At 39.9% G+C, this 27,910-nt stretch overlaps 1 protein-coding gene across 8 annotated transcripts; it reads left to right on the top strand.

Moving 5' to 3' along the window:
• The first annotated feature begins 132 nt into the window (after nt 1-132).
• Nucleotides 133-27,423, top strand: PATZ1 (POZ/BTB and AT hook containing zinc finger 1). Of its 8 annotated transcripts, XM_090152687.1 has the most exons (10): nt 133-1,448; nt 3,744-3,807; nt 7,129-7,200; nt 9,541-9,712; nt 15,167-15,304; nt 16,738-20,609; nt 23,967-24,005; nt 24,110-25,030; nt 26,562-26,635; nt 27,375-27,423. In XM_090152687.1, exons 1-6 carry the CDS (start codon nt 169-171, stop codon nt 17,154-17,156), a joined length of 2,145 nt encoding a protein of 714 aa, XP_090008813.1. In that variant the 5' UTR covers nt 133-168; the 3' UTR covers nt 17,157-20,609; nt 23,967-24,005; nt 24,110-25,030; nt 26,562-26,635; nt 27,375-27,423. The 8 variants fall into 8 exon arrangements, with proteins under 8 accessions (XP_090008813.1, XP_090008815.1, XP_090008814.1 ...); XM_090152689.1 differs by having other exon boundaries at nt 16,738-17,949; nt 20,466-25,030; XM_090152688.1 differs by having other exon boundaries at nt 16,738-17,949; nt 19,380-25,030.
• The last annotated feature ends 487 nt before the right edge of the window (nt 27,424-27,910 follow it).

Here is a 27,910-nt window from a genome sequence, read left to right as displayed (position 1 = left end):
CCCGAGCCTTTTGTCTCGTCCCCCCCCGCCATCCCTTCGCGCTGTGCAGGGAGCGCAGCGCGCGCCGCCGCCGTCGGCCCGGACAGGGGCGGGGAGCAGGAGGCGGCGCGCGCCGCCGGGCGTGAGAGCGCGCGCCCCCTGCGGGCGCCAGCGGGGCGGCGCAGCCCCATGGAGCGGGTGAGCGAGGCCGCCGCCTGCGGCCCCTCGTCGGGCTGCTACACGTACCAGGTGAGCCGGCACAGCGCCGACATGCTGCACAGCCTCAACCAGCAGCGCAAGAACGGCGGCCGCTTCTGCGACGTGCTCCTGCGCGTGGGCGACGAGAGCTTTCCGGCGCACCGGGCGGTGCTGGCAGCCTGCAGCGAGTACTTCGAGTCGGTGTTCAGCGCACAGCCGGGCGACGGAGCGGCCGGCGGTGGAGAAGGAGGCTCGGCGGAGGCGGCGGCGGCCGGCGGAGCCTCGGCGGCAGGCGGCGGGTCCCCCGGGGGGGGGCGGGAGCTGGAGATGCACACCATCAGCTCCAAGGTGTTCGGGGACATCCTGGACTTCGCCTATACCTCGCGCATCGTGGTGCGGCTGGAGAGCTTCCCGGAGCTCATGACGGCCGCCAAGTTCCTACTGATGCGCTCTGTCATCGACATCTGCCAGGAGGTCATCAAGCAGTCCAACGTGCAGATCCTCGTGCCCCCCACGCGCCCCGACATCATGCTGTTCCGCCCAGGGGCCGCTGACCTCGGCTTCCCTCTCGACATGACCAACGGTGCCACGTTGGCGCCCAATGGCAATGGCATTGCAGGCATGCCCGAAGACGAGGCCACGCGGGCTGCGCTCACTGCGGCACAGTCCTCCCTGCCTGTGCTGCAGGGTGTGGACCGCCTGCCCATGGTGGCAGGACCCCTTTCCCCACCGCTGCTGGCCTCACCCTTCCAGAATGTTGCTGCTAGTGCCCCCACCTTAGGTACCAAGCGGGGCAGAGGCCGTCCCCGTAAAGCCAACCTCTTGGACTCCATGATGTTCGGGGCCCCGGGTGGACTGCGTGAGGCTGGCATCCTGCCATGTGGCCTCTGCGGAAAGGTTTTCACTGACGCCAATCGGCTTCGTCAGCACGAGGCTCAGCATGGGGTGACGAGCTTGCAGCTGGGTTACATAGACATCCCACCCCCCAGACTGGGTGAAAATGGCATCCCTGGCCAGGACGACCCTGATGCGCCCAGAAAAAGAAGCAGGACAAGAAAACAGGTGGCATGTGACATCTGTGGCAAGATCTTTCGGGACGTGTACCACCTGAATCGGCACAAGCTGTCGCACTCTGGTGAGAAGCCTTACTCTTGTCCAGTGTGCGGGTTACGGTTCAAGCGGAAAGACAGGATGTCCTATCATGTTCGATCCCACGATGGCTCAGTGGGAAAGCCCTACATCTGCCAGAGCTGCGGGAAAGGCTTTTCCAGGTAAGAGAGAACTTCCAAGGATTGTAGACACAGAGACCTAGGAAGTTGTCTTTCCCATCCCTTGGGAAGCCAGAACAATTTGTACATAGGGTAGTTTGGCTGTTCCAATTTAAAATGTCTCGAGAAATGAGACTTTCATCATTTCCGCTGGGAGGCTGTACTGAGTCTCTCAAAAGGATCTAAAAGTAATTAAGACACAGATCCGGGAATCAGTTGGCTCCTGGGTAAACATCCCCAGCTCTGTCCCAGACCCACGTACACGTCAGGCGGTCCCTCCCTCAGATGACAGTTCTGAGAAGTGGGTCTCCCTAGTAGTTACCTGTCTGACTGTAGTGTCTGGAGACTCCTGATTTGTAGGTAGTTGGAAGGTGCTGTTGAAGTGCAAAATATTAATACGTCTCAAGTTTATTATTTTTCTCGTATCCATTTTAAATTTTCTTTTTTCTTAACTTCCCTTCATTTCTCTTAGTTCGTAATGTTTTTTATCACCCAAATGTGAAGGAAGAGGTGAGATTTCAAAGGCTGCAGCATCAAGTATCTTTTAATACATGATCTTTGTGTCCTTTGGGTTTACATCCTTCTGAAGGGGATCCTGTTTCTGCCCTGCAACATACGTAAGATCTGTGCATTTAATGTTGCTGCTTTTTTTGTTGTCACTGTTTGTGGGAGTTAATATAAGTTTGAGGCTAGGAGCTTGGGGGGTGGAGGGTGCATCCATGCCTTGTTCCCCTTGTAGCTGCACTCTGCTTCTGTCTGCAGTTGTTGACTCAGCAGGAGAGAGGGATTTGACACAGGACAATGAATCAAAAGCTGACAGGGGTAGAGTTTTCCCAGCTGTACACGTGGGAAGTGTGTGCCTGCTAGCTCTCCTGTTGGTAGAGTAGAGCTTTTTGTTACTGGGATAAATTAAGGCCACACAGGTTTCATCTTTTTTCCCCTCCCTCTTCTTTTTCCCCTTCTTTTCTAAAATCCGCAATAATTAGGAGATGCTCTGTGTTCAGGACTGCAAATTTAGTGATGAGAAGTCATAAACTGAAAATGTGAGCTAAAAGCAAATTATGCTTTTTACTACAGTGCTACCTGTGATCATTGCCAATTTTTATCATTTTTGTTCAAGATCAAAAATTAACTGTTGCTGTATGAGAGATTTTTGTCAACAAGGGGACGTGAAAAATACATGTTGAGTTCTCCTTGTTTCCAGTGACTTAAAATGTGAGCAAGCAGGTACACTGTTAAGAAAATAAGCCACAAAAATATCTATCCTTTTTTTTTTAAATCGAAGCATGGAAAGTAGAGAACCTTTCTTAAGATGCAGTATTCAGTTACAGGAGCTGTCAGAGAAAAGCTGGAAGCGTGATGCCCGACTTTAGTGCCCTTTCCTCCAGCGAGTAGTGCAGCAGCGCGGCCGCCAGGCTGGCAGCACCTGGGAGGACCCCAGTCCGTCTGTCTGGTTGCACGGCCCCAGCCCACCGCAGCGCCGGCTCCAGCTCGGGCTCTGCTGTCCGCAGTGCGTGAATTCCACCCTGCGCGCTCCCATTGGCGCAGCTGGAGAGCTGGGGGAGGAGAGGGTGGAGAACTTGTTTCCAAGCAGTTTTGGGCTCATACAATGAAAAGCTTTCTTCCCACTAAGAGAAACTCCCATCAGGAAAATCTGCAGCTATTCAGTCTTCTCAAAGTAGGCTTTACCAATTGCAAAGAATGGCCTAACTTTTTTCAGTAATAATTTGCTCTTCCATTGCACCTTCTAGTTGGGACCTTCAGAGCACTTTATTCGTATTAACAGTCTCTTCACCACATTGTGAGTTAGGACAGGTTTTTTTTTTTTGTCTTGCTGATGGAGAATGTCACAGCAACAGAGTGTAGAGTCAGTCTTTTTGCACAAAGGTGCTTAAAGTTGGCTTCTTACATCTATGTTTGGGACATAAATCAGAAGGGGCTGATTTTCAAATATTCGGCAATGGTAAACCTGATCACCCTGATGGCCAAGGTCTGAATAGGAGTTTGGAAGGGGGCATGCAGGTTTGAAAATTGTAGCTTGTATTTCCTGTTTGCTTTGTTTGTTCAGTCAGAGCTGCTTTGCAAGAAAATGATGCTTTTTTAGCAAGTTGGAAAGAATGCTTAAGGTAGAGTCTTAGTTGCTGGTGATCTGGTTCTTGGAAAGTTAAATGTCACAACATCTGTAATAGATCCACCACAGGGATTGTCTCTCTCTTTTTTTTTTTTTTTTTTTGTTAAAATTGGACTTTTATTTTTAGTATTTGTTTTAAGTTGTGCATATGTGTATTTTCTTTGAAGGCCAGACCACTTGAATGGACACATCAAACAGGTGCATACCTCAGAGAGACCTCACAAGTGTCAGGTAGGAGCTGGAGGGGCTTACACTGGTGTATGGGTTATCTTTGTTTTAAGGTGTTAGATTTGTAAATGTGCAGAGAATTACAACGTATCAATAAAAATACCAGCTGTGTGTGAATTGGATAAGTATTTGGAACTAAGCGTTCCACCATGATAGCTGCTTAACACACCTCCTGTCCTTTAGTCCCTTATGCTGCTTTGGTCCTTCTGCTTCCCTCTGCTTCTCCAACGTGTTCTTCCCTACTGCTCCACTGTTCTTCCCTGCTGCTGACCCTCCCCAGCTCTCTTACCCGCTCACCTTCTCCCTGAGCTCAAGTCAATGTCACAAAGAACTCCCTCTTTTTCCCACCATCCTCTTTCCCACTCTGTTGCAGTTACCAACAGAAGGCTCCAATGTTGACTTGGTTTGTTGTTTTTAGAATAATTTCAAATAAAATTCATAAATTATTGTCACTTGCCAGGGTGCTCTTTTTATCACATCGTTCAGAACATTGCACTGAGCAAAATTGGAAGCTTTTTTTTTCCTCCCAGTGAGAGCATAAAAAATATGGGCACAGTATTCTTTCAGTATCTTTGTAATATGATGTCATAAAGTAGTATATACATATATACACACACACATATATATATATTACCTTACAGTAAATTAATTATTCATTGAGGTTTGAATGGACAAATCAAGAAAGATATTTTGTAATTCATTTGTGTAGAGATTTAAAAGGTGCCTGGAAGTGTTAATTAAAAGTTGAGAACCAGCTTCCATTATCACCCACTGTCTTCGCAAAGTTGTTAGGCAAACTTCTAAAACATTTGTTGGGCTAGCAGACTGCATGGTTGTTCTCTGAAGAAAGGCTTGGTTATCTATTTATTTTAAGAAAGATTGAGCATGATAACTTCATTTTCTTTGAAGACAGAAAAGTTAAAAGATTTTTTTCCCTTCTGAAGCTTTAAACGTTTTACGAACCTCGTCAATCCTACATGACTGCTGCCTCCTCATCTGCACTTATTTCCATCTCTTGACACGCCTTTGCTATGTTTTCTCCAAACTGTGAGAGTTTTCAAAGGTTTCTGTAGTTTTAATAATCCCTTAAACAGATTTTCAGACGTATAGAGCCATCTAAAAGTTTCTGTTGCCCTCAATAAGGTCTGCAGGAGCTCAGCACCTTTGTAAATCAGGCCATAGAGCCTTCATGGTGATTTTACTCTTTACTTTATAAAAACCTTAGATTGGTTTGAACTTACTAAGACGATTTAGAGGCATGGATTCATATAAATTGGAAAATTCTGCTTGCAAAAAAATCTCACACTTTGGGGATGGATAGCAAGGGGTCTGAGTGGATAAACTGAAGATAACTGAAAATGTTGTCCCTAAGCATATGCTTGTTTGCAGTGCAAAAGTAATATTTAGGTCTCAACATAACCAGAAACTCTTGATTTTTTGCTAGTTGGTATCAAGCTTACTGAATATATGCAATTGATAAATAACAGTGATGAGCTTGAATTGTCCTTTACCAGCTGATACTTAATAGTTTTCGTATCAATTTAAGAGGACTAACTGTAAATTGTGTAAGTGTGAATCAGAGGATACACCAAGAGCTGGAAAGTCAAGAAATACAGAAACTAAGATTGTGCAGCCGAGCTCAACTCTTATCTCCTTGCACACATGTATTCTGTGATAGCATTTTCTAAGAACTGTCTTTCTCATTACGTATTTGCTGTTTAAAGTCCTGTGACATTATATGCATTGTTTATTTCAGTTAGAAGCTATAATCTATAGATTACAAGCACGAGGGCAGAATTGAGATTGTCATTTCAAGCTTGATTTGTTCTTCATTTTTGAATGCTTAACTCTGCAAAGTTAATAATTAATTAATCTTAAACAACATGTAGAATGTTGTTAAAGAGCTGCTGTGTGTCTTTGAAAAAAGACTTAACAATATGCTGTCAAATGAAGAAAACCTTGAGTATGCCTGGATTTTGATATATGTTATACAAACCATACAAAGGGATGCCATGCACTGAAAATTGTTTTGAATCTAAAAGCTCATACATAATTGATAAAGTTCTCCTTCTGGTTATCTCATAACAAGTAACACTTTTGCTCTATGACATGTATCAGGACAGAGTACCTGGCTACTAATAAGGAAAATAGCTTAATATTGGCTTGTTTTTTTCCAGGTCTTCATTCTCATTTTCATTGATTTCATTTGGCAAGCCAGCCCCTGTGAGAGTAGGCCAAGCAGTATTGAGCATCCTTTTTGAATCTGTCGAGTTCCTGTTGAAAATTCCTGTTATTGTCATGCTTTTTTAATGTTTACAGCAAAAGAGTATTCTTTAGGTAAACTGAAAAGCCTTTCAGAATCCTCTGTCCTGTTGACATTCTTGGAAGTAATTGATGCTATAATTTAAACAAAATCCACTGGCTGTTTCCCTCAACCCTTGTGTAGCTTTACACACCAGTGGATATCTAATGTTTTCTTCATATGGCATGGTGTATTTTGGACTACAACACAAAGGAGGGAGGATGTCAACCCAACTTTAAAACAAATAAAATGAAACTTTGAGAAGCAGGATGGTTGTAAGCTGAATGTAACTGCAACAGCTACAGCTTAGAGTGCTTGGCAAATAATCCTGCACTCAGACTCCCTAAAGTAATAGTTGGGCTTCACAGATCTTTGAAAAACTCTCCTAACTGCCAGCCCTTGTAGCACCCCATGCCACACAAAGACCTGATTGCAGCTTTTTTGTTAAAATAGATGCAGAAAGGGGAAGACCTCCATAGACGAGGGCATCTCAGAAAACTGATCCAAGAAGTTGCACTGGTGTCCAAACCAGACACCAAAAAGCACTCTGGCAATATTTCCCTTGTATTGTTGCACTGTTGATTTTTTTTTTCCTTCTTTCTAAACTTACATTTGAGTTCCAGATAAAGGAGAAGGGGTAAGTCAGTGTTAATGGCCATAAGGGACAGGTCGGTTTGCTGGCTCACCATGGGAAGACATAAGGATGTATTGTTGGTTTTTGAGTATGATTGATATAGAAGTTAGGCTGCAGTTCTGTGGACGAGAAAAAAAAAGGGGAGAAACATGAAGTTTGTTCCTTCTGTGAGACAAGAGAAAGGTTGTTCCTCTGGCAACTGAAGTTTAAAAAAAAAAAAGAGAGAGAGAGAAAAATACAGGTTGAGTTAAAGCAGAGCTTTTGTTAAAGAAAGATATCTATTTAAATAAACCTAAAATTGGCATCCCAAGTCCAGTGCTTTTCCCATTGATTTCAATGCAGAATGAGTTTCTTCCTGTCCTAATTTCTCTTACTTCCTGCCTATTAGCAGGAAAATGGCAGCCACCATGGAATAAGCTCAGAGACATCCACAGCCATAGAAAAGTTGAAACTTCAAGAGGTATTTCTTCAACAATGTTTTTTAAACTTTATATATATATTCTTTTTGGTCTATTTATATACCTTTGCAATGTTTGATAGGAAAGCACTGGAGTTCTCTTCTATGATTAACATTAATGATAAATACTTAGTACTCGTTTAGCACTTCACATCTTTTATAAAATAAAACTTTTTACTTTTTTTTTCTCTATACTTTTATAAATATTAACCATTTGAATATTAACTTTGGGGTTTTCTTTAATTATAGTCCTATCTCCCATTGTTGTGATTCAGCTAAACTGGTTCTTGCTTTCTCCACTGGACTGATTATTTTTTCAAAGCTTCTTCACAGATGTATTTGCTATACAGCTTATCCAAAGATGAACTTTACAAAACTCAGCAGCAACACATAAATGATTATATTGCCTTTCTCTAAGCTTTCAACTTGGTCATTTCAATGTGGGACAGATATAATTTTACTTCTGGCATCCGTGTATTTATGTGGTTTGTCTCTGGTCTGCTTTATAAACTAATGCACTCCCAATGCTTTCATATAGACACTCATTGTGGCTCAATATTACTAGAGTAATTGATGATGGGTCTTTTGGCTGTCATCCTTGATCATCTGGTTATATACTTTTAGTTGATATCCAACAGATTGATTAGCATCAGAGCTGGAATCCTAACTTAACTGAGCGTTTACCTCTAATAACATTTAAGTAAGTGAAAGCTGCACCTCTTTTGCTCAGCGCTGTGTCCTGAGATTTCAAATACAGAGAAATTTTTCATTTTTAAGAATTTCCTTCTTAATCTTCACTGCTTGTGATTTATGATTCTTTGTCTGGTGAGCTTAGCTAAACTGTGTATCATGGAAATTTAGATAATTTTACTGTTGCTTTTTTAAGTACATTAAGTCCTGATCCGGTGAGGTGCTAAGTCTTGTGCTTGCTGCCGAGTAGCCTAAGCTCCATGGGAATTTACTTTACTTAAGCATCTCACAGGGTCAAATGAATCCAAAGCCTGTTGAAATGGATAGGTACTTTTCAGCTGCCTTTAGTGTTTTATAGGTCAAGCTGTTGATTCACTAAATTACACAAAATTGTGTAGGTTACCCATACCTGTATTTATCGATTTTGTTTTATCTGAAGTTGTAATTCTGTAATTTTACTAAGATTGTTAATTTAACAAGCCTTTCTCTGGTGAAAGAGTTGTTTCACTGCACCCTGATACTTGAAATGACAGAATATATCCAGTTCCCAAGTCACTTAATTTTCTTATATTATCTCTTAGGGGACTCTGGTTATACAACTGAAACCTGCATAATTTTATACAAAGGTGTGGTATAAACCAAACACTGTGCACTCTGGGATGTCACTGCTGCCCGTTTGCCCTGGTCATTCTAACACATACCTGCTTTTGTTTTCCTTCTTGCACTTGTGAGCAGTGGTTTTGGACAATAATAACTTGTACAATGTATTACTGATGGTTTATTATTTTCCTTCACGTTAGAAATACAGCAAGCCTTTCAGAACTGACAGGCTGTTGCAGTAGGCATATACGTAGTCTGCACAGCTGCCACTTGCTGTGATTATGAACATGGGAGGGAACTGTCTCTCATCTGTCATACAGATTACCTCTGGGAAGTGAGCATGTAGAACCAATATTATCTCATGCCAGATCAAGCTTGTTTCATGGTAATAAGTGAGATATGATAGCTTGATCAGGGGTAAGTTTTAAACAGACTACATTGCTATGCAGTTATTTTGATACCTGCTCACTTCCGAGGCTTTATTTCTGCACTTTGTCTGCACTGCTGCTGGGGATACCAGGATGGCTCTTTTACTGTCTTTTGTTTTTTTCATCCCAGGCAATTTTCTGATGCTTTATTACATCTTCTTAGTCCAAAGGAGAAATCCTCTGTACCCAAGTCAGATTGTATCAGAGAACAAAATTTAGGAAAGTGTCAAAGAGGACATTTTGAGTGGTCTGAAGTGATGTTAATGGCTCAGTGAAGTGGCAGAATTTACTGTAATGCTACTTCTGTTGTTAAATATTTCTTGGTATTAATATCTTCATCCTCAGTGAGGAGCTAAGGCCTTAGAACTCTAATCTGTATTGAAGTATTATTACCTGTAGTACGTTAGATCTGTTTTCTTGCTTTCTTAATTCTTTCAAGTAGTAACCACATCTTGTGTTATGTGTGGGTGATCTGAATTGTTAACTGTGGGGAAATGGCTTGTGTATCATGTGATTTGTATATGCAGGGTCTGAAGTATTTACTCTAAAGAATGCTAAATAGATTTGACAGTGTCAGTGCTTTTAGCGGAGTTGTTGAGTCACATGGTTCTCATTGTACCTGCAGACTTGTAATGCTTCCTTTGCCACGCGTGATCGACTGCGCTCACACCTAGCATGTCATGAAGACAAAGTTCCATGCCAGGTGTGTGGGAAGTACTTGCGGGCAGCATATATGGCAGATCATTTGAAGAAACATAGTGAAGGACCAAGCAATTTCTGCACTATCTGTAACCGAGGTAATGAAGAAACAATTTTTTTTAATTTCAGTGGGTTGGGAGAATGCTCGAGGGAAGCTGTAAGGCTGTGTGACTGTCTGCAACAGGAGACGTATATATACCATATATGTGTACATATTCTTTGCTTTCCTTATTGAATTCTTAACTTTGAAACTGGTGGTGATATAGGTCTGCTCTTATATAGTTAATAGTTCCTAAAGAACCTTAGTTTAAGTCTGAAGCAAATTATTCTTAGACAATTTTAAGAATTTTATTTGCTAAGTATCCAGATTACTATAAAATAACCGAGATACATTGCCTTGTTCATCATGCACATTTTTTTCTGGTCCCTGCGTTCAATCTGGAAGAAGAATATTTAAATACACATGAAGTTGAGAATTATATACTGTACATAAAGAATTTACATTTTATTATCTTCTTAACCTCCTGGTGCAGCAGTAGAGTCAAACTGCTTCTCCCACTTCTTCCAAGAAATTGCTTTGTATTAATATATATTTCTGAAACAAGTCTCTTAAAGAGCACTAAAAATGTTCTTTACTTTCATTTGTGTAAATACAGCTTTCAACTTTTTCCATCTGTTTTTAGTACTGCCAAGTTGGAGAGACAGTTGTAGACTTAGGTTTTGTGGGATGTCAGGCAAGCTGGGCAAACTTTGGAAAGAAGAAAAAATGATTTTGACTTGCTAATACCTGTTTGCTTGCATTTTTTTTTGAATGATTGATAGTCTACTTCAAAATGTGTTGCTGGCTCACACTTGTGTACAAACCTAGTGAGTATGGCAACATGTTGCTGCTGTGTTTGGGGATCTCTTTTTTTCTGATGAGGTGGTTTTTGGTAATGTGTGCTCCCATTCCTATTTTAAGGGAGATGAAATCAAATCTTATGAGAGAATTGTGTCGAATAATGAGAGGGCTGTAGGAGGTTTGAGATGATGAGGAGATGATGAGTAATGAGAGACATTCGCTTGTGAGGGAGGTGTTTCCAGTGGTTTAGCCATATGTTAGGTCCTGAAAATGACACTAACATTTTGACTAGATATGGTATCTGTGTTGAAAATCTTCAGATTCCGAAGCTCCAGGTAGACGATGTGAAATGAGGCTTGGCTTCCTCTTCAGATAAAGGTCTCTCTTTTGAAACGCTGCTTAAGCTTATCCTGATTCTTACTGTTGTAACAACACGAAGGGTGCTATGCAAGGTCCAGGTGCTGTCCTGCTCTCCCTCAGGTGTACACGATGCTAAACAAACACATGTGGGTTGGGAGAAATTGTCACCTTTCCAGGGCTTATAAACTTGAGTTTCAACTCAACTACCACCAGATGTCACTGTGGCTCCTTTAACATAAAGCCAGCATGACAAAGACAGATCTAGTGATTAAACAATGAAATGATTAAAGGGAGTATTCACATCTTACAGGCCTAGATATACAGTAGGAATTTAAATAAAATAAAGGTTTTTTTTTTACAGCAAACTATTAGCAACTACTTTATTCTTATGGTTTATGTATTGCAAATGTATTCCATTATACATCAGCACTTACAAACCATAACGAAACTGTTGAATTGTTGCTAAATATTTATCTTGTGTTAAAATTCATAGGAAAAGGAAGTTATAGACTGGCTTTGTCAACCAACTGTATTATGGGCATTGTTACATTCCATGAATTTTGATTACAGGTTTATGATCTATGATACTGAGATTTTTTTAATCCAGAGCTTTCTAGAATCAAATTATAATGTTCATTGTTTAAAATATCTTAAGATATCTTAAATTGTAGAGGCTGAAGACGTACAGACGTACAGTGGAAAATGTATGCATTGGAAACCTCAAATTGATGGGCATTGGCACAGTCAGAAGCTGCATGCTGCCCCCAGCTGTGGCTGCTAGAGCTACAATGCAGTTTTATCCTTCCTCCTGCTGATGTGCTGCTGTGTTTTTTAATTAGAACTTAAGTAGTGCTGGGTATAATAATTGTCAAGCAAGATGATGAAAAATTTTAAGAGCTGTGTGTAAAGGGAAGTAGGATGCTGGCCCACAAAAAAAAGCAACAAAAAAAGTGGATAAAAAGGTGACTTGTACTGCTGAACTCATCCTAGTGTCAAAATCCTCACTTCATCCCATCAGACTGAAGGCTTTTCTGTAGAAGTTTATCAAGTGTCTTCTGTTCTCCTAAAGGCATGGTGGGTTTAGGAGAAAAGGAACTCGATGTCTAACCAAAAGTGGTTGCCAGTTGTATATTATATCATTCACGTGCCCTTTTGCTAATTTTATGTATTTTACAAAAATGGCAGTATAATGTCCAAAAATTACCACCTGTGAGTTGATTTTCTTCAGGTTATTTTCTTACTAAGGGTCTTTTTGCAGAGAGTAATTATGTAAGCAATTAAATCTTCTCTAAGCAAGGGAGCTGTGCAGTGTTCTTTTCTGAGATTTTCTGATATGTTTGTTTTGTTTTTAAAAAGTCATGGAAAATGTGCTTATGGAAACTGAATCCTCACTTTTAAAGACTTTTTTTTTTTTTAACCAGTTTAAATCCAAAAGACTTGCTCCTGCTTAATTGTTACATAATATTCTCTTACCCTTCCTAGGAACTTCATTTGCTTGTGAGGGCTTTTTCAAAGAACTACAAGCTTCATGACTTTGGCAAGTCTGAGGCTGATGCTTTGCTGTCAGGTTTGCAAGTTGGAACAGCCACATTCTATTACAGACACATGCATTGTTTGCTTCACAGAAATCAGAGGAGCTTGGGATGAGTGCATGTTGTAATCACAAGTTAGATTATTATTATTTTTACAATAAAGTGAATTATTGTATTTTTAATAAACTACAGAGCTGACTAAACTGACTGAAGCTAGAAGCATTCTCCAAATGTTCTGGCTAAGTCCAAATCAGAATTTTTGAAAGAGGAGCATCCTACAGCTATTTCTGTAGTTGTCTCTTTGTGGATGTTACCTGAGAAAAGAATGAAGATTGTTGTTTTTTTTTCAGTGCATGTTTTTAGTGTTGATTAGTCTGGAGTGAAGAAATAATCTGCTCCACAAAGCTGTGAGCTATGTATGGGGAAAGCAATAAATACTTTTATTTGAAACATACTGCCACTTTGTGCTGTGCATTAGCTTGATCTTGTTTTTAAAGAGATTTTTAAAAGTAAAGGATTATTGATTGCGAATTCACCCCCATCTTCCTAGGACAGCTATTCCTAATTAAGGCCTAATGGGAAAAAAAAGCAGTACTGAGTGCTTCAGAAAAAAATAGAATAAAGCCAAAAAAATCTCATTTCAAACAGTTTCTTATGAAGCAGTTGGCTTTCTTCCTGCCTTGATAGAAGCTGATGACTCACATGTTCATCTGCCAAGTACAGAAAGGGGAGCTAACACACTTTGCAGGCAGCTTTCATTATATAAAACAATGTATCCTACAAATAGAATTGCAGAGTTCAGAAAAATGACTGTGTAGCAGAGATTACAACTCTAGATTTCCCTGTGTCAGTTGTGGTATAGAAAAACACTGAATAACTGTGTAGTCCTTTGTTAATGGTTAGCAGTAGGATTTTAATGTGTTGCTACAGAAAGAAACACATCTCAGCATGCATGCAGTCATTAGACATGAAGGAAATAAGGGAAATACCTTGAGTTGCACGTATCACCATTACATTACATCTGGACATTGGTCCTTTTCTCTAGCGAACATACTGGTTCTATCCATATCTGCAGTGAATTTTTCATTTTTGTTGGGAAAAGAGATTCTCTTGCAGCCCAGAGACACACTCAGTGCAGCATTTTGTGCCTGAGCATAAGTCTTGCCTTACTTCAGAAGAAAATATCTTTACATCAGCTCCCTGGATGATTTTTCTGAGATGATTCCCATCCTTGTCCTCAATTTCTTCTGTTACGGTTTTGTTGCTGTATCTTATGTATTTTCCTTACTTTCATTTTCAACTCAGGGATCTGCAGCAACTCTCTTCATTCTCAGCAACCTGCCCCTTTTCCCTCCAGCAAGTTGCTGTGGAGCTCTGCATGTCCTGTGCATGTAATTCTTAACTCCTGAACAGTCTTTGATCCTGGCTGTGCAGCAAGTATTCTGTTGGGTAGGCAAAGGGAATTCTCCTTATTTGTTATTACATTCAGCACCTAAAATTAACAGCTGTCAGAAAACCCACCCAACATGCGTGCCAGTATTGGTTTTGCACCTAACCTAATATGTTATTATATCTCAGCATAAGTCAATGCAGTTACATCACTGTAAAAGTGGCTTTACAATAGTATATCTGTTCGTAAAGTGAAGCGCTGACATGAAAGTTCTGTTTCAAGGGCTGGTGCTGCAAATGCTGTTTTGGTTTAAAAAGAATTAATCCAAGTCTCAGGTTATCTGTTTGCAGAACAGGAACCTGGAGCTCCCTGTCTGTGAGTGTGGAACATGTGTTTTGCTGTCTGTTCTTAAAGGAAAATGTTTCAACATGAAAGTGTTATAACGTGGTTATTGGTGGGCTTACCTGTATAAAAAGTGTTCATAATCTGTCCTCCATGTGCCTCACGTGTGGTCCATATGCTTCTAGTACTACCTACAAGTTTACTAAAATCTGAATTTTAAAATGTTTCAAAGTATTTGTTAGATAATTTATTACATTAAAGAAAAAGTTCTTATTTGTGAGAGTTAAGAAATAGGAAAAAATAGCATATGAACAAATTTTTAGAAAATGTTTTATTTAGAATTCAGTGTTTGAAATATGTGTTTTTAACTTCCATGGTCTAAGCAGCTAATAGAAATACTGAGATTTCATTTTGATATCTATATATGTATATTTTTTTCTGTTAACTGCAGACAAAATATGAGTTTTAGTATGGTTTTTAAAACTCAGGATGAGCTGAATGGAGAAAATACTCTTCGAAAATTACTATACAACAAAACTGTGTTCCTTAAAATCTGAATAGGTTCAGTCTTCTGTCTTCTAGGAGTGACTATAGATGCTGGAAACTAAGGGAAGGCAAATTAAATTCTGAAGAGCTGTGTTACTAAATTGTACTCCTTCAGGTCTTAACTGCACAAAATACTTTGAACTGTCTCGTAAAGTATAAAAAGAATTTTAAATTAAAAAAAAAGGTGAAGATATGTAGGTGCCTTTTTGTGTCACGTCTCTTCTGCCTTTTTTTTTTTTTTCCTCATATAGTTTCATGTGATCTGCTAGGATTGTATAGAATTTGTTTCTCAAGGAGGCTGTTGATCTTTCATCACGACCTCCAATAAGCAAATGATGTCTAATGAAAGATATGTATTGTATTCACTGTTTGACTATGTCTAGGGATGTACTTGAACGTGTTGTAGGTAACCAGAAATCAAGCTGGTATAATGGTAAGCTTGTAAATAGGGAATAGGAGCAAGAAAAAGATGTAAGGAATAGGGAAGGCAGATGTGTGTCTTTGCTGATGGCGGGATCTCATCTCCTTTTATCTTGTTTAGGTTTCTCCTCTGCCTCCTACTTAAAGGTCCATGTTAAAACCCACCACGGTGTTCCCCTTCCCCAGGTCTCCAGGCACCAGGAGTCCATCCCGAATGGGGGAGCAGCATTCCACTGCGTCAGAACCTATGGCATCAAAGGCAAGAGACTTCCTGCCCTGCACCTTGCTTCTCTGTGCAGAACTTGGTGTTGTGGCATGTTGGGCTGGTCCTGAGAAAGGGGAGGGAAAGAGGGAGGAAGAACAGGAAAGATACTAGAAAGAATCTGAGAAACATGCAGAGAAATCACATAGCATGCAACATTTGTCATCACTTAGCTGATTTAATAAGTCTGGGGAAAAGCTGTGTTAGTTCATCTTGACCTAGGAGCAGTGTTTGCATTTTACCTGAGTGCTGCATATCCTTGACAAGTCCATAGTCCACTATACTTGAATTTTGTGTCAACCAAGCCATGTTTCTGATTTCTAGTGAAGGCAGAGAGAGAGCCCGAGAATGCAGCCATGAAACCATGGTTGTTTTCTTGCCCAGGAAAAAACAGCATGCTGGGTTAAACAAAGTCTGTGCCAATGGAAAGCTCCAGTTGTGGGTTTTTTGTTGGTTTTTTTTTTTGCTATTGAAGTCCCTGCAGAGTTACTACAGAAGCCCTTTGGTTCTGGGTGGTGTGCTGATTTAACAAGAGATTTACTCAAGCTCAGTGCTGTATTGATTTCATGCATATCCTGCTTGCTTCATAATACTGAGTCCCGAGCAAATCTGCCTTTTGGGTAGTGCCAAGTGGGTCTTTGGTCTTTCAGAGTTAATAGTTGATACAGCTTATTTGTATTCAGACACTTGTTTAGGGAGTATGTCTCATTTTCCCACGCTCATTCAAATAAACTGAGCAAAAAGTGTGGATAAACTTTCTTGACATAGTGCCAAAGGAGAATGAGGAACACTCCAGACATACATCAGACTTTGCCAGGATATGTATCCAAATGGCTTAAAATAGTGTCTTAAATTCCTGTTTTTTCACTACGCTGTTTAAGGATGGATCAACTCCAGCTAATAAAGTTCACTTCTAACAGTGTTGTGCTTAACTTTTAAAAAACAGCTTCTCAAGATTAAATGGAGTTGCACCTCAGAAGCTTCAGTAACTCACTGCTGCTTTGTTGAGCGAATGAGTAAAATATCTCCAGATTTCTCTACATTTTTCAATAGCCTTAGATTAGATTTCTAGGCTCAAAGTATCAGCTATGTTTCATAAGTGTGGAGAGTGACTTGTATGGTTGAAAATCCATGCTTCCACCTGAGATATAATCTTTTTGGATTCAAAATCCAGAGACACATAATAGATGCATTCAGTATTACAAGTCCATGATGAAAACTTGGATGTTGCTCTGATAGCAGCCCTGTAGTTTGTAGAGGGTCTGTGCTAGAAGGCTTCAGAATTTGGGGAATGTCAGTGTTACATGTGAATCATTCCATCATGACAGACATTACTGAATCAGGTGATAAACAATATAAGCTATTTGAGTCCATGTTAAATAAGTGCTTTGGCAAATGAGTTTCTGAAAACTTTTTTCTTTTTCCCATAGAAGGACAGAAATGTTCACATTCGGACCCGATTGAAAGTTCCGATTCATATGGAGATCTCTCTGACACCAGTGACCTCAAGACTCCTGAGAAACAGAGCACCAATGGGTCCTTCTCGTGTGACATGGCAGTCAGCAAAAACAAAATGGAGACGGAGGCAGAGAAGAAGTACCCTTGCCCTGAATGTGGCAGCTTTTTCAGATCGAAGTCTTATCTGAACAAACACATACAGAAAGTTCACGTCAGGGCCCTTGGTGGCCCATTGGGGGACCTTGGTCCTGCTCTGGGATCCCCCTTTTCACCCCAACAGAACATGTCTCTTCTGGAGTCATTTGGGTTTCAGATCGTCCAGTCAGCATTTGCATCATCCCTAGTGGATCCAGAGGTCGACCAGCAACCGATGGGGCCAGAGGGAAAATGAGATCAGTTTGACCTTAAAGCAAAGCAGCAGTCTGGCTATAATGATAAGATGCTGTGAATGAAAGAGGAAATAATGAAATTTGGTTCTATAGCTGCAATTTTTTTTTTTAATTCATTTTAGCTTCCCTCTTTGTCTCATGCCCTACCCCACCTTTAAACCTTCACTGAGGAGAGGGAAAAAATGCTTCTTAGCTGATGAATTACAGAAGATGGTGACCTTGGTTAGGAGACGTGATTTAAAACACCAAGTGGAGCTATAAAAGTTGCAGCCAGTGTTTCATCATGATCTTCTAGAATAAAAAACGAGCACTGATCTGAGAATTAGAGACAGTTGTAGTAACCAAGGCACGTGGGGAGCTACAGCTACAAGGAGCTGTATTTTGTTTTCTCTCTTCTTCCTATCTTCCCTAACCCACCCCAGAAAAACACAGTAAGTTTTGAAAACAGACCCATTATTGACTGAACATAACGTTAAGAAAAATGTCCCATGGTACCTAGCAGGTTACAATGCAGTTGTCCTTTTAAAAACAAACAAACAACAAAAAAAAAAAGAAGGTGAGAGAATTTGAACCCCTTCTACCGTTTGTGAGGCTGTGAGTGCTGCAGCAGGACATAACTGCTGAGTAAAATCACCATTCAGAACAGGTTGTTTTTGTTCTTTTTAACCATTAAACTTGCTGTCGGATTTTTAATTCTCTATTATTATTATTTTAGGACCTGTTGTAGTGAATTGCTACTGAAAAGCCAGTCTAAGGCGAGACACAGAGCACTCTTAAAGCAGCAGTCACATTAGGGTTAGTATTCTTTTTTTTTTTTTTTAGGTGTACCATAATTAATAACTTGGCTAGTTGGTTGTTTTTAAGTCTATGAAAGAAATAGTTTTATGGGGGAAAAAAAAAAAATGGAAAAAATACCATTGCAGTCTGGTTGACTGGTGCTCATTTTTCATGTGGGACCTGGTACCGGTGTAAACACAATCAGCTATCGGGTTAACACGATGTACCACTGACTTGTTTAGTGTGAATAAACCCAGGGGTTCACAGAGTGGTTTTGATTTAATTGGATTGGACTCGATTAAAGAAGTTAGTATGTTACTTTACATCCCCTTGTTTGGTCTGGTTTTTGAACAATTTAGCCACCTGTCCAAAAGGTGTGCAAATGAGAACCAGTAAATATGTTGTTAATCCCTCTCTCCATTGTACTGTACTCTCAGTGACCTGGGCTTTTTGGCTACAGTCTTGCTTTCCTGATCTACCTTTAGTCAGGTTTGCAAAAGCCAGTCTTATTCATTTATTTTCCAAGAAAGGTTTCTACTATAAGAGAATGTGAACAGTAGATCTCTGAAAATCAATTCAGAAGGCGAAGAAGCAGGGTTTCTAGGCTGTTTGAGGTTCTGTTTAATCTGAATATACCACTTGAGCAGAAATAGTGTCCTTTCTTGGTCCTCCCTCTTCCCGTGTAATTTTTTCAAGTTCTTTATGTAGCAAATCCAGATATAAATGTTATTTAATCAACTAAACACAGGGTTATGAGTTAGGAATACTCCTGAGTTCTAATTATGGTTCTGCTATTGATGGTCAAAGTTGCATAGACAGCAGCATAATCATTGAATTAATTTCTTGATTTCCTATATGTGAGAAGTTTTTTCTATATCACTTAATTGTTGTGAGGGTTAATGACCAGAGGAGTGATTTGGCAAATCAAGCTCATGTGTATGCACTGAATGTTTCTAGAAAGGCCTCTTTGAAGAGTCCAAGTTCCACACCAAACTTGCACTCTGTGAAATAATAGTTGTCCCCATCATTAATGCAGTGCTAGTTCAGTATAGACCACCACAGACTAGGATCTACATCCTCTCTAAGAGGTATGTTTATATGAAATGAGAAGGTAGCCACAAACTGCTCATATAGCACTCTGCATTGCCCAAGTGCTCCCAATCCAAACTCAGCAGCTAAAACAAGACACCATGGGATACAGTCCTATTTTGGTTTTGTGCTTTAAGTGTAGAGCCCTTTGTAAGTATAAAGGTTTTAGAATGCCATTCTAAACTCTACAGACTTAGAAACAGCAGCTTCTCTCTTATAAGAAGCTACTTTTTTAAGCTTGCTCTTGAGTATTTTAAACTGAGGTTGAATAATCAAAGACTTTCTCCTTATAGTACCAGTGCTTTCTAAATTTGCATGTTTCATGCAAATATGGACTTGACATTTTGCTATTAATCTAGGTTGGAAGGCTGAATGACACGCTCTTCTCCAGTCATCCTCCCCCAGAATCCCTGGAATAGGTGTGTCTCATCTAAAAGGGAAAGAAAAACAAACAAAAAAAACAACACAAAACCCCCTTAAACTAAGGTGTACTGATAAGCTTATTTGACAAGTAGAAACAGGATGTTTCAAGAAGGTAACAAAATCTAGATTATGTTGAGACAGCCCTGTAAGCTGCCAAGCAATTCAAGATAGAGCAGACTTTCCACTCAGCATAACAATTCATTAGAATTAACAAATGTAAGTGCAGTCATGCTGACTTGCAGGTAGCTGGTATTTAGTAATGAACAGTAAGCCATGAGGAAGATTTCTGTAGAATTGAGGCTGTGTTCTGAAAGATACGCAAAGTTTGTGTCCTCAGTGTTCTTAGCACTTGGAGAACACGCGGTAGTCATAAAATCCATTTCCAGAATACAGGTTATTTTTATCCTAGTTATTGCTCCACTGACTTTACAGTTATTGGTGAGTTGAATTTTGGCACCATGCGCATTGGAATTTCATTTTGAAAGCTACAAATTTTGGCCTGATGAAACTAATGAAAAGCCTTAAGCTAAAAAGGAAACCTAAAACACTGTGCGTTTTGCTTGTCAAAGAAAATGCTTACTAAGTTGTCATGAATGAATTGAATGAAAGCTATTTAATTCTCAGTCTAGTGAACAAGGAAACAATTAGGCAGTAAGTTAACAATCCTGAAATGACAGTTCTAGATCATTCTAGTGTAAATGGGATTTTCACCAACACGCAGATAAGTGCAGACAAGACTAACATCTTCAGCAGAAATGGATTTTGAGAGCTCTCTCCTGTTTTGGAGGCATATTATTAAGTTCTAAATAGGAACTTATGTGCAAATTCTATACTTTGGGAAGTGTCTGCTGCTCATAGATCATAAAAGAGATCTAAACAGAAAACTCAGCTTCATCAGTTCAGGGTTCAAAGGGAAATACTTAAATTGCCTCAAGCTGCAACCTCACTTAGATTGTTTCTATTACATTTTTAACTGACATGTCAGTGTATAGATGATAACTATCTTTTTTGTTATTTGCTAGGACTGCAATCCAGTGTTGAAGTCAGTGACTGCTCTGCAAAGGAACTTCAGTTAATACAAATTCTGATAATCAGATTAGTAGTACTTCTTTATATTATGGGAGTGCTTAAACCCCTCAACTGTGGTTCAGACCCTTCTGTATTAGGTATGAAAATATCTTCAAACGTTTATAGTCTAGATATTAATGATAGACAAGAAAGGAATAGATGTTAGCATTTCATAAATGAATGAATGAAACTGAGTTGAAACACTAAATGCATGCTTGAATGCTGTGTTGAACGCAGGAGCTCAGTCTTATCACTAGGCTTTTCTTTTTGCCTAAAGTAAGTTATGTCCCCAACAAGTGCCAGGTGAAGCAATTTAATATGAGTTTATTCTATACCAAATTACATTAAGTCACATCACCTTGCATTTGCCACATTCTAGGTGTCTGCAAACTGACTGGTGTGACTTATCTGGTGCATGACAATGTGATGGCATGTGAGCTCTCTATCTTAAGTGATTTGCCCATGATAATGTGGGAAATTGATAGCAGAACCAGAAACTGAACTCAGATTTTCCTTCTCTCAATCCAGTGCCTTAACTATCATAGGTCAAAGTATTATGGGGGGAGGTGTCTTTTGTTGTTTGTTTTGGTTTTTGGTTTTTTAAACCTAGAACTGTAAGATGGTGAGGAGTTGGTCTTCATTCCAATCTTTTGAATAATTGCAAATGCCCAGTCACAGTTTTAGACCCATTTGAGTGCCAGTGACTTAGGGAATGTTTGTTATTTCCCGAGTATTCTCTGAGATACTGTTTTTCCCTTATCTGCTATCAGCAGTAAGGAATGACTTGACTTGAATAGAAAAGCTGTGTAACTGAATGTCTACCTAATTCAACTAATGGAATTGATAGTATGAAATCTAACCTAGATTTTGTAGGCTCTGTTGTAGCTTTAGTGTCTTGTTTTTGTTTTGTTTTGTTTTCCCGAAATCTTTGTTCCTAGAATTCAGTATTTGAATTTTTGTCCTGAGTCTGGAGTGGGGTTCCACTTCCAGCTTAATTTTTTTTAAGGTGCTTGCTTGAGGAAGTAGATGCCAAAGTAAATTTCAAAGGAACTCCAGACTTCAGTGTTGGAAGAACAAATGGAAAGTGAGAGCTTTCTCTGGGTTTCATGAGAGATGAATGGACAAAGGAAAACACAACTATCAAAATTTTATGTAATGAAACAGGAAAGGCTTTTCTGTATCATCCACAAAAACAGAAATATTTGTGATGGTTCAGGGTGGCAGAAACTCTGAGAGCAAGTGCCAAACAAAACCATGGAACACGTTGGCTTTTTCAGCATTATGAATATACCTTAACAGCATTATGAATATCTTAACATAAATTAAGCCAGCTTTATATCATTCACCTTTTGCATGGGCACAGGACATGAGTTTTAATTGAATAGAACATAAGCTCACATTGAATCTCTGAGCTTATGCTCTCAGTTCCAACCCAAGAGACAAAACAAATGAGCAAAGAGGGAAAAAAAAAAAAAAAAGAAAGAAAAAAAAGGAAAAAATTGAAAAAGAAAGCAGATTGTGGAAGATGCCCCTGTCTACTGATTGAGTCTGGCTTTTTATCCTGTACGAGATTTTCTAAATAAGAACCGTCAGCCGTTGTGAATGAGCCTTTGGGAATAGATGTGGCTTTCAGCCCAGTCTGCTGCTCTGTGTCCCTTTAAGAAAGCTATGTGTTTAGGAGCACTGAGCCTTGGACAGAGAGGGAGGCAGTGGCTGGGCTGCAGCCTGAAGCCACTCTTTACTGTTGCAGAATCAGCAGCAGCAGCAGCAGTAACAGCAGCAACAGCATTGGCAGAATGTTTTTCTGCTTGCTCCCTTGATAGTTTCACCCCATACATTCCTTTGCCAGTGTGTGTACCTGTTCAGATACACAAACAGTTCTACAGATTAACAGTGCTACCTGTAAAACAAACTGGAGAACTATTTGGCTAAATAGAAAAAAAAAAAAAAAGAAGAAGAAGAAGGAAAAAAAAAAAAGACTATAAGATTATGACATAACTACAAAGTCCTGCAGAATAGGAGCAAGAACCCTGGCTACAAGGAGTTGTGGGGATGGCTGGAATGGTTAAAGCATGCTAGTGGAAAACCACAGTTGTTTGCTCTGTGGTAGTGGGTAATGACTGCCTCTTTGTAAAGAATTAACACCTTATGTCATCTCTGGCCTCTTCCTGTGTTTAGTTCCCATATGAAAAATGAGATGATGATAACCTTGAGTAAGACTGATTCAAGTGCCAAACTGTCCTGCACAATAGTGCTACTTACCTGCTACGAACATTTGGCCCCACTGACTCCAGGCATGATGCAAAGTTAAGCATCCAGCTATATTCTTCCCAAAAGGTGAAACATCTAAACAAATTTAAAGACTGCCTGGTGTTATTGATCTGCTCTCAGGGTTTATGTGAATGAAGCTTTTCCTGGGTGGCTTCTCTACTTGTACTGCAGTTTTGGAGACTGGGGAGTGCTCTGAGCCTGAAATGTGCCGAAGGAAGGAGGTAACTGGTGTCTCACTGATGTTCCAGTGACTCCCTCCTAGCTCCTGGGTTCCATGTGGACCATGGGGTCACTTCAAACAGCCACTGGCAGCTATAAGTGCTCTTGAGCTTCCTGCAGCCACATAGTGAGTGTGGGTAAGTGCTTTTGTAATAAATCAATCTCATTCCCGCTAATAGCTTTTTGGCTGCTGTGTCTACAAACTGGTGCCTTCTCTAGGCAACTTTTACATGCCCTCTGCAGATTTGTCAGACTGACTGCTGGCTCTTAAATAATCAACCAAGCCTTGCACTTGGGATCAGAATTTCTCTTCAGTACTGTTGTAATCTGAAAGTTTGCAGCAATTAGTGTTAATACACAGTGTAAGAGAAAATAAAAGGCTGTTCTCAGATGTCCTGTAGAGCAAACAACCGAAACACAAGTGTGGGGATGAGCCAGGAAGACTGGCATTTTTCCCTGGCTGCATGCTGTGTGGACAAGACAGTGCCTTGGAAGGGAAGGAGCAGAAAAGTTTGCCATTGGCTCTGATGAATCTCAATCCTGCTTCTACTGAAGTTGTTGGGAATCCTCCCATTATCTTCAGTGTGAGCAAGAAAGGATCTTAGGTGAGGATGGATGACTCTTTCCCTACTTGAATGAAGTTTCTTGCCTATTTATGGGCCTGCTTCTATTGAAACCGAGCCTGTTTTAGCCTTTTGGGTTCTTAGGGACCTGTTTGTATAAAGCAACTTACCTACCTATCTTTTTTTTTTTTTTTTCTATTGTGTGTATTTTTTGTATGTTCTGTTGGAAGGTGAAGCCTCTGTAGAAGGGGATGCAAAAACTGGTTTTTAAATAGTAATAAACCAAAAGAGAATTAAACTCTGCAGGCTGCATGCATTCATTTCCTGGAGATGGAGAGCAGATATCGTGAGTATCCAGAGACAGCCAGTATTTCTCATATCTCCAAATCTTCCTCTTTCCAGAGACAGTTTCTGCCTTGGCAGATCCCCACATGGAAACAGGTAATGTTATCGGCAGGTTGCAACATTGTGTATCAGATGGTCTTCTTTTGACCAGGAAGTTCTTTCTCTGGGTCTTTGTGATGAGATTGCTTTCATCCTTTTAGCATATCTGGATGGAGTAGCAACTATCTGTATGAAACTTGGGATCGTCCTTACTCGGTATGTGGAAGATAAGATAGTGAAAAATGAAAAACATATAGGGTTTTTATTTTTGCTATGCTTCTCACTGGCCTACCTCATTGCTGGGTCTTCAGTCAAATGCAGTGTTCCAACTCAACACTGTCATATTTTAAAGACTTCAGCAAGTACTTTAGCGAAGTATGGGATGAAACTTTATTAATCCTTTGTTCCTTTCTACTCCTTTAGCCTCCTTGTGGTTTTTGCCAGTTTGAGCCCTAATTTTCTAAGAGAATGGCAAACTTCAGACCAAAACAACAAAGATTTGCCCTATACTGTAAATATACTTAAGTAACAGGATCTTTGCTTTTGTAAATAGACTTCTAAAAGTCCATGTGCATTTATAAGAGCCATGAAGGAGGCTGTCCTTGCATGCCAATGCCATGTGTGCAATCCACAGAGAAAATAAAGAGGTTTTCCATTCTACACAGAGAAGACAGGGCAACTTCCCAAAGCAAACACAACCCCTCCCACAGCCTTCAGGCAAACACCTGTGGAGAGAGAGGTCTTTCACTGTACCTATGTGCCAGTGGTTTTAGTCTTTTTTTAGGTCAGCTAAGGAAAATAAAATCCAGAGGTGAGAGCCCTGCACTGTAAATGTCTGTGAATCCTGCGCTTTTATGAGGAAACACTGGTAGTTCTACTGAAAGGTTTGGTCTTTGCTCTTAGGTTGAATTACAAAGACTATTCTGATCACAGTCCTAAAACCCTAGCTAGATAAGAAAAACATTTTTGTTTTCTTTTTATATGTACAAGTTTATGACCTCCCTGGCTTTATGTTGGCAGGAGATATGGGAGTTGCTGTGCATTTTAAACATGGTGTGTTTTCCAAAGGAACTGGAATTCTGGTATGTTTAAATGCAGCTCTGCACCCTCGTTCTTCTCACAGTGAAAGCTAACTCTGAATTTGATAATATTTGATTACTGAAGTTTAAACAGCAATTTTGGACTGTCAATTCTGCTTGACTATGAAATGTGTTCCCATGGTGAGTGAGGGGCACTTAAACAGTTCTGTCCAATTCACTGGAAGTTTAATGACTGTAACCTAAACAAAAATCTTTGTTCCATTTGCCTAAAATCTCCATACATCTGATTCTGCTTTTTTCATGCATCTCACCTGTAGATAACCTGCTATTTTTACATCAATATTTTCTAACCAATAAGAATGTGGGCTTAGCTGACTGCTTAGCTTTGCTAGTTACTGCTGTGCACATCACAGAATTAAGAAACAGAAAAGCTACAAAGGTACTTTAATACCTTAAAAAAAACATACACAGCACATTCTCGTATGTTTCTCTCTACATTCATGTTTATTTGTGCTCTTAATCTAAGTCAGCACTACACAAGTATAACTGCCTTCTGTGACTTAACTAGTATTAATATGGCAAACTGGCAGAAGCTTGCCTAAGGTCAAACAACAAATCATATAAGAATTTAGAGTAAAGCCTCTTCTTCACTCATAGGCCTGCGCATTCTCCAATTCCATTCATCTACCCTTAAACATACATGCTCTGTTTTCTGTCAACAGCAGCCTGCATTTGTAGGAAACAGAATAATAGTGTAAGTGGGATCTAAAGCCTCTTCAGCTGTTCTATACTCCTAGCAGTATCTGTCCAGTTTTAAGGTATCTTGCTAAGAGACACAGTCATTGGGAAAATGCTGTGTGTGATCCATACACTGATTTCAGAATATGCTAGGGGAGAGACTTAAGAGCCATGATCCAAGCTAAGACCTTTACAACATCCCCAGTGGACCACTGTGAACACATACATCTGTGTGCAGCTGGGTCTGACAAAACCACTGAGGGAATTGTGATAGGGCCTTGTGCAGTTTGTCACAAAAAGGACAAAGGGGTGTTGCTACTAGAGAGGACTCTGTGTGAAATTTCTTGTCAGTGATTATTGGGAGTATTTACTGCTAATCTCAGCGCAAGAGAAGTGTAGCTGCACTGCTCCCCCAGTAAACAATAGGTCCCAGATTGCCCTCCTGAGGCCTCTTTCCTTTTATTACAGCCCACACAGAAAGCTCATCTGAGAAGGCACTTTGAGTAAGTAGAGCAAACCCTGAACCAGTCTGAACCAGTTCAAATATCACATATGGTTGTTTTGCTTCTGCAGACTTCCTTGTTAGTCCTTGGAGGCTGTGGCTGGCATTTACTTAGCAATAGCTCATGCTGTCAAATGGAAGGGGGAGGGGAAGCCTCTCCTTGAACATGTCAGCAGGGGGATGCAACAGTGCAATCAGATATTTCTATTGCTCCACACTGACTCCTTTGTAGTGACTGTCTCTGTCTTGATTTTTAGTTATACTCAGCTGATGATTTCATGAACTCAACATCCGATCCGTTTGTTCCAACCCCAGTGTTTTTTTTCTATGCAGATTGTTTCTAGGCTAGGAATAAAACGTATCTGTTTCTGACCCCTACGTCACTGATTACAGAAGACTTTTCACAGGTGAGACCCACAGCTTTTTTTATGATCCAGAAACAACAGAAGAGTTAAAAAAAACAACAACCACTTTTGTTGGAACTATAAGTATTTAATAGTATTTGGTGGCATTTGATATTTACAATTTTAAGCTTTAAACACAATTTGATCTAATACTCTTTTCATGATAGAGGAGGCCTAAGTTTACTATTTTAAGGATCACAATTAATGAAGTAAGCAGAAAAATTGGAGAAGTGATGAATTGGAATGAAGAAGACTCTGCAAAAAAAAGAAAAAAGAAAAAGAAAAAGAAAGAAAGAAAGAAAACAAAACAGTTTTGATGGCAAACATATATATATACAATTCTGATTCACCCCAAAAGAAGAAATAGTTATTGATAGGGATGTGCCATGTGCCTTGTTAAAAGAAAGGCAGTGGTCAGTGTTCTCTTTTAAGCAATCCATTTGTCTAGAAAATAATAGATTAAAAAGGTGGTTTTGCTTATTCCCCTTATTTAGGAAGATAAAATGATAAAGCGTATTAGTATTTTCAATGGGAAAATTTATGAACTTTTGTCTAGAAAGATGTGAACATTTTTGGCTGTGGCCAGAGCAGGGGGGTGGGTTTGATGACTTCTTGCAAAGTCCTTCTAGAACTGTATCTCTGCAGTTGCCTCCCTGTGTAGCATGATGTGCTACATGTTATTTTCCTTGCATTTTTCCTCTCAAAGAAAATCTTCTGTACATTTTCAATTTTTTTTCCACAGGTGAAATATGTAAAATAAAAAAAAAAGAGCCCAGTTGAGAGGCAGGACAGAGAAAGCTGACATTGAAACCTGCATCAGGCAAACAGCAGAGAAGGTACCAGCTCATAGTTGGAAATGGTTCACACAGAGTTCAGGGAGGGTGCCTGACCTTCCCTGTTCCTAGAAATAGTATATATACCCTTCTGTGAAGTGTTTGTGGATGTGTGTATGCACTGTGGTGCATGTATGTGTATGTACATACTGACTTCTACATTAATACAGTGTGAGGATGTAGCTTCACAGCTATTTGCTTAGTTATAGTTAGGGTAGGTCCTTGGAAATCAAGTCCTAGGAAGTCATGTCAGGTTAAATCTCTTCAGAGTGTGGCAAGAAGAGCAAGTCCATTCCCAAAGCTCAGGAAGAACAATTGACTCTGCCTTTGACAGCTGCTACGGACATCCTATTAAACTTAACCATGTGAAACTGCCAGGCATAAATCTTTCCTCATCCTGCAGAAAGCTAGAGATAAAAGAGAAAAAAAGCTTAGAAGTCAGCTG

This window comes from Phasianus colchicus, chromosome 18 (genome assembly GCF_987193195.1).
Source record: "Phasianus colchicus chromosome 18, bPhaCol1.hap1.1, whole genome shotgun sequence".
Taxonomy (NCBI): Eukaryota; Metazoa; Chordata; class Aves; order Galliformes; family Phasianidae; genus Phasianus; species Phasianus colchicus.
This window is presented reverse-complemented; position numbering and strand designations above follow the sequence as displayed.

Bases quoted from the DNA above. Each gene is read 5' to 3' on its own strand.
- PATZ1 (XM_090152689.1), top strand. From the start codon at position 169: ATGGAGCGGGTGAGCGAGGCCGCCGCCTGCGGCCCCTCGTCGGGCTGC. The intron at 9,713-15,166 runs GTAATGAAGAAA...TATCTTGTTTAG, and splicing joins CTGCACTATCTGTAACCGAG to GTTTCTCCTCTGCCTCCTAC. The intron at 15,305-16,737 runs GCAAGAGACTTC...TTTTTCCCATAG, and splicing joins CAGAACCTATGGCATCAAAG to AAGGACAGAAATGTTCACAT.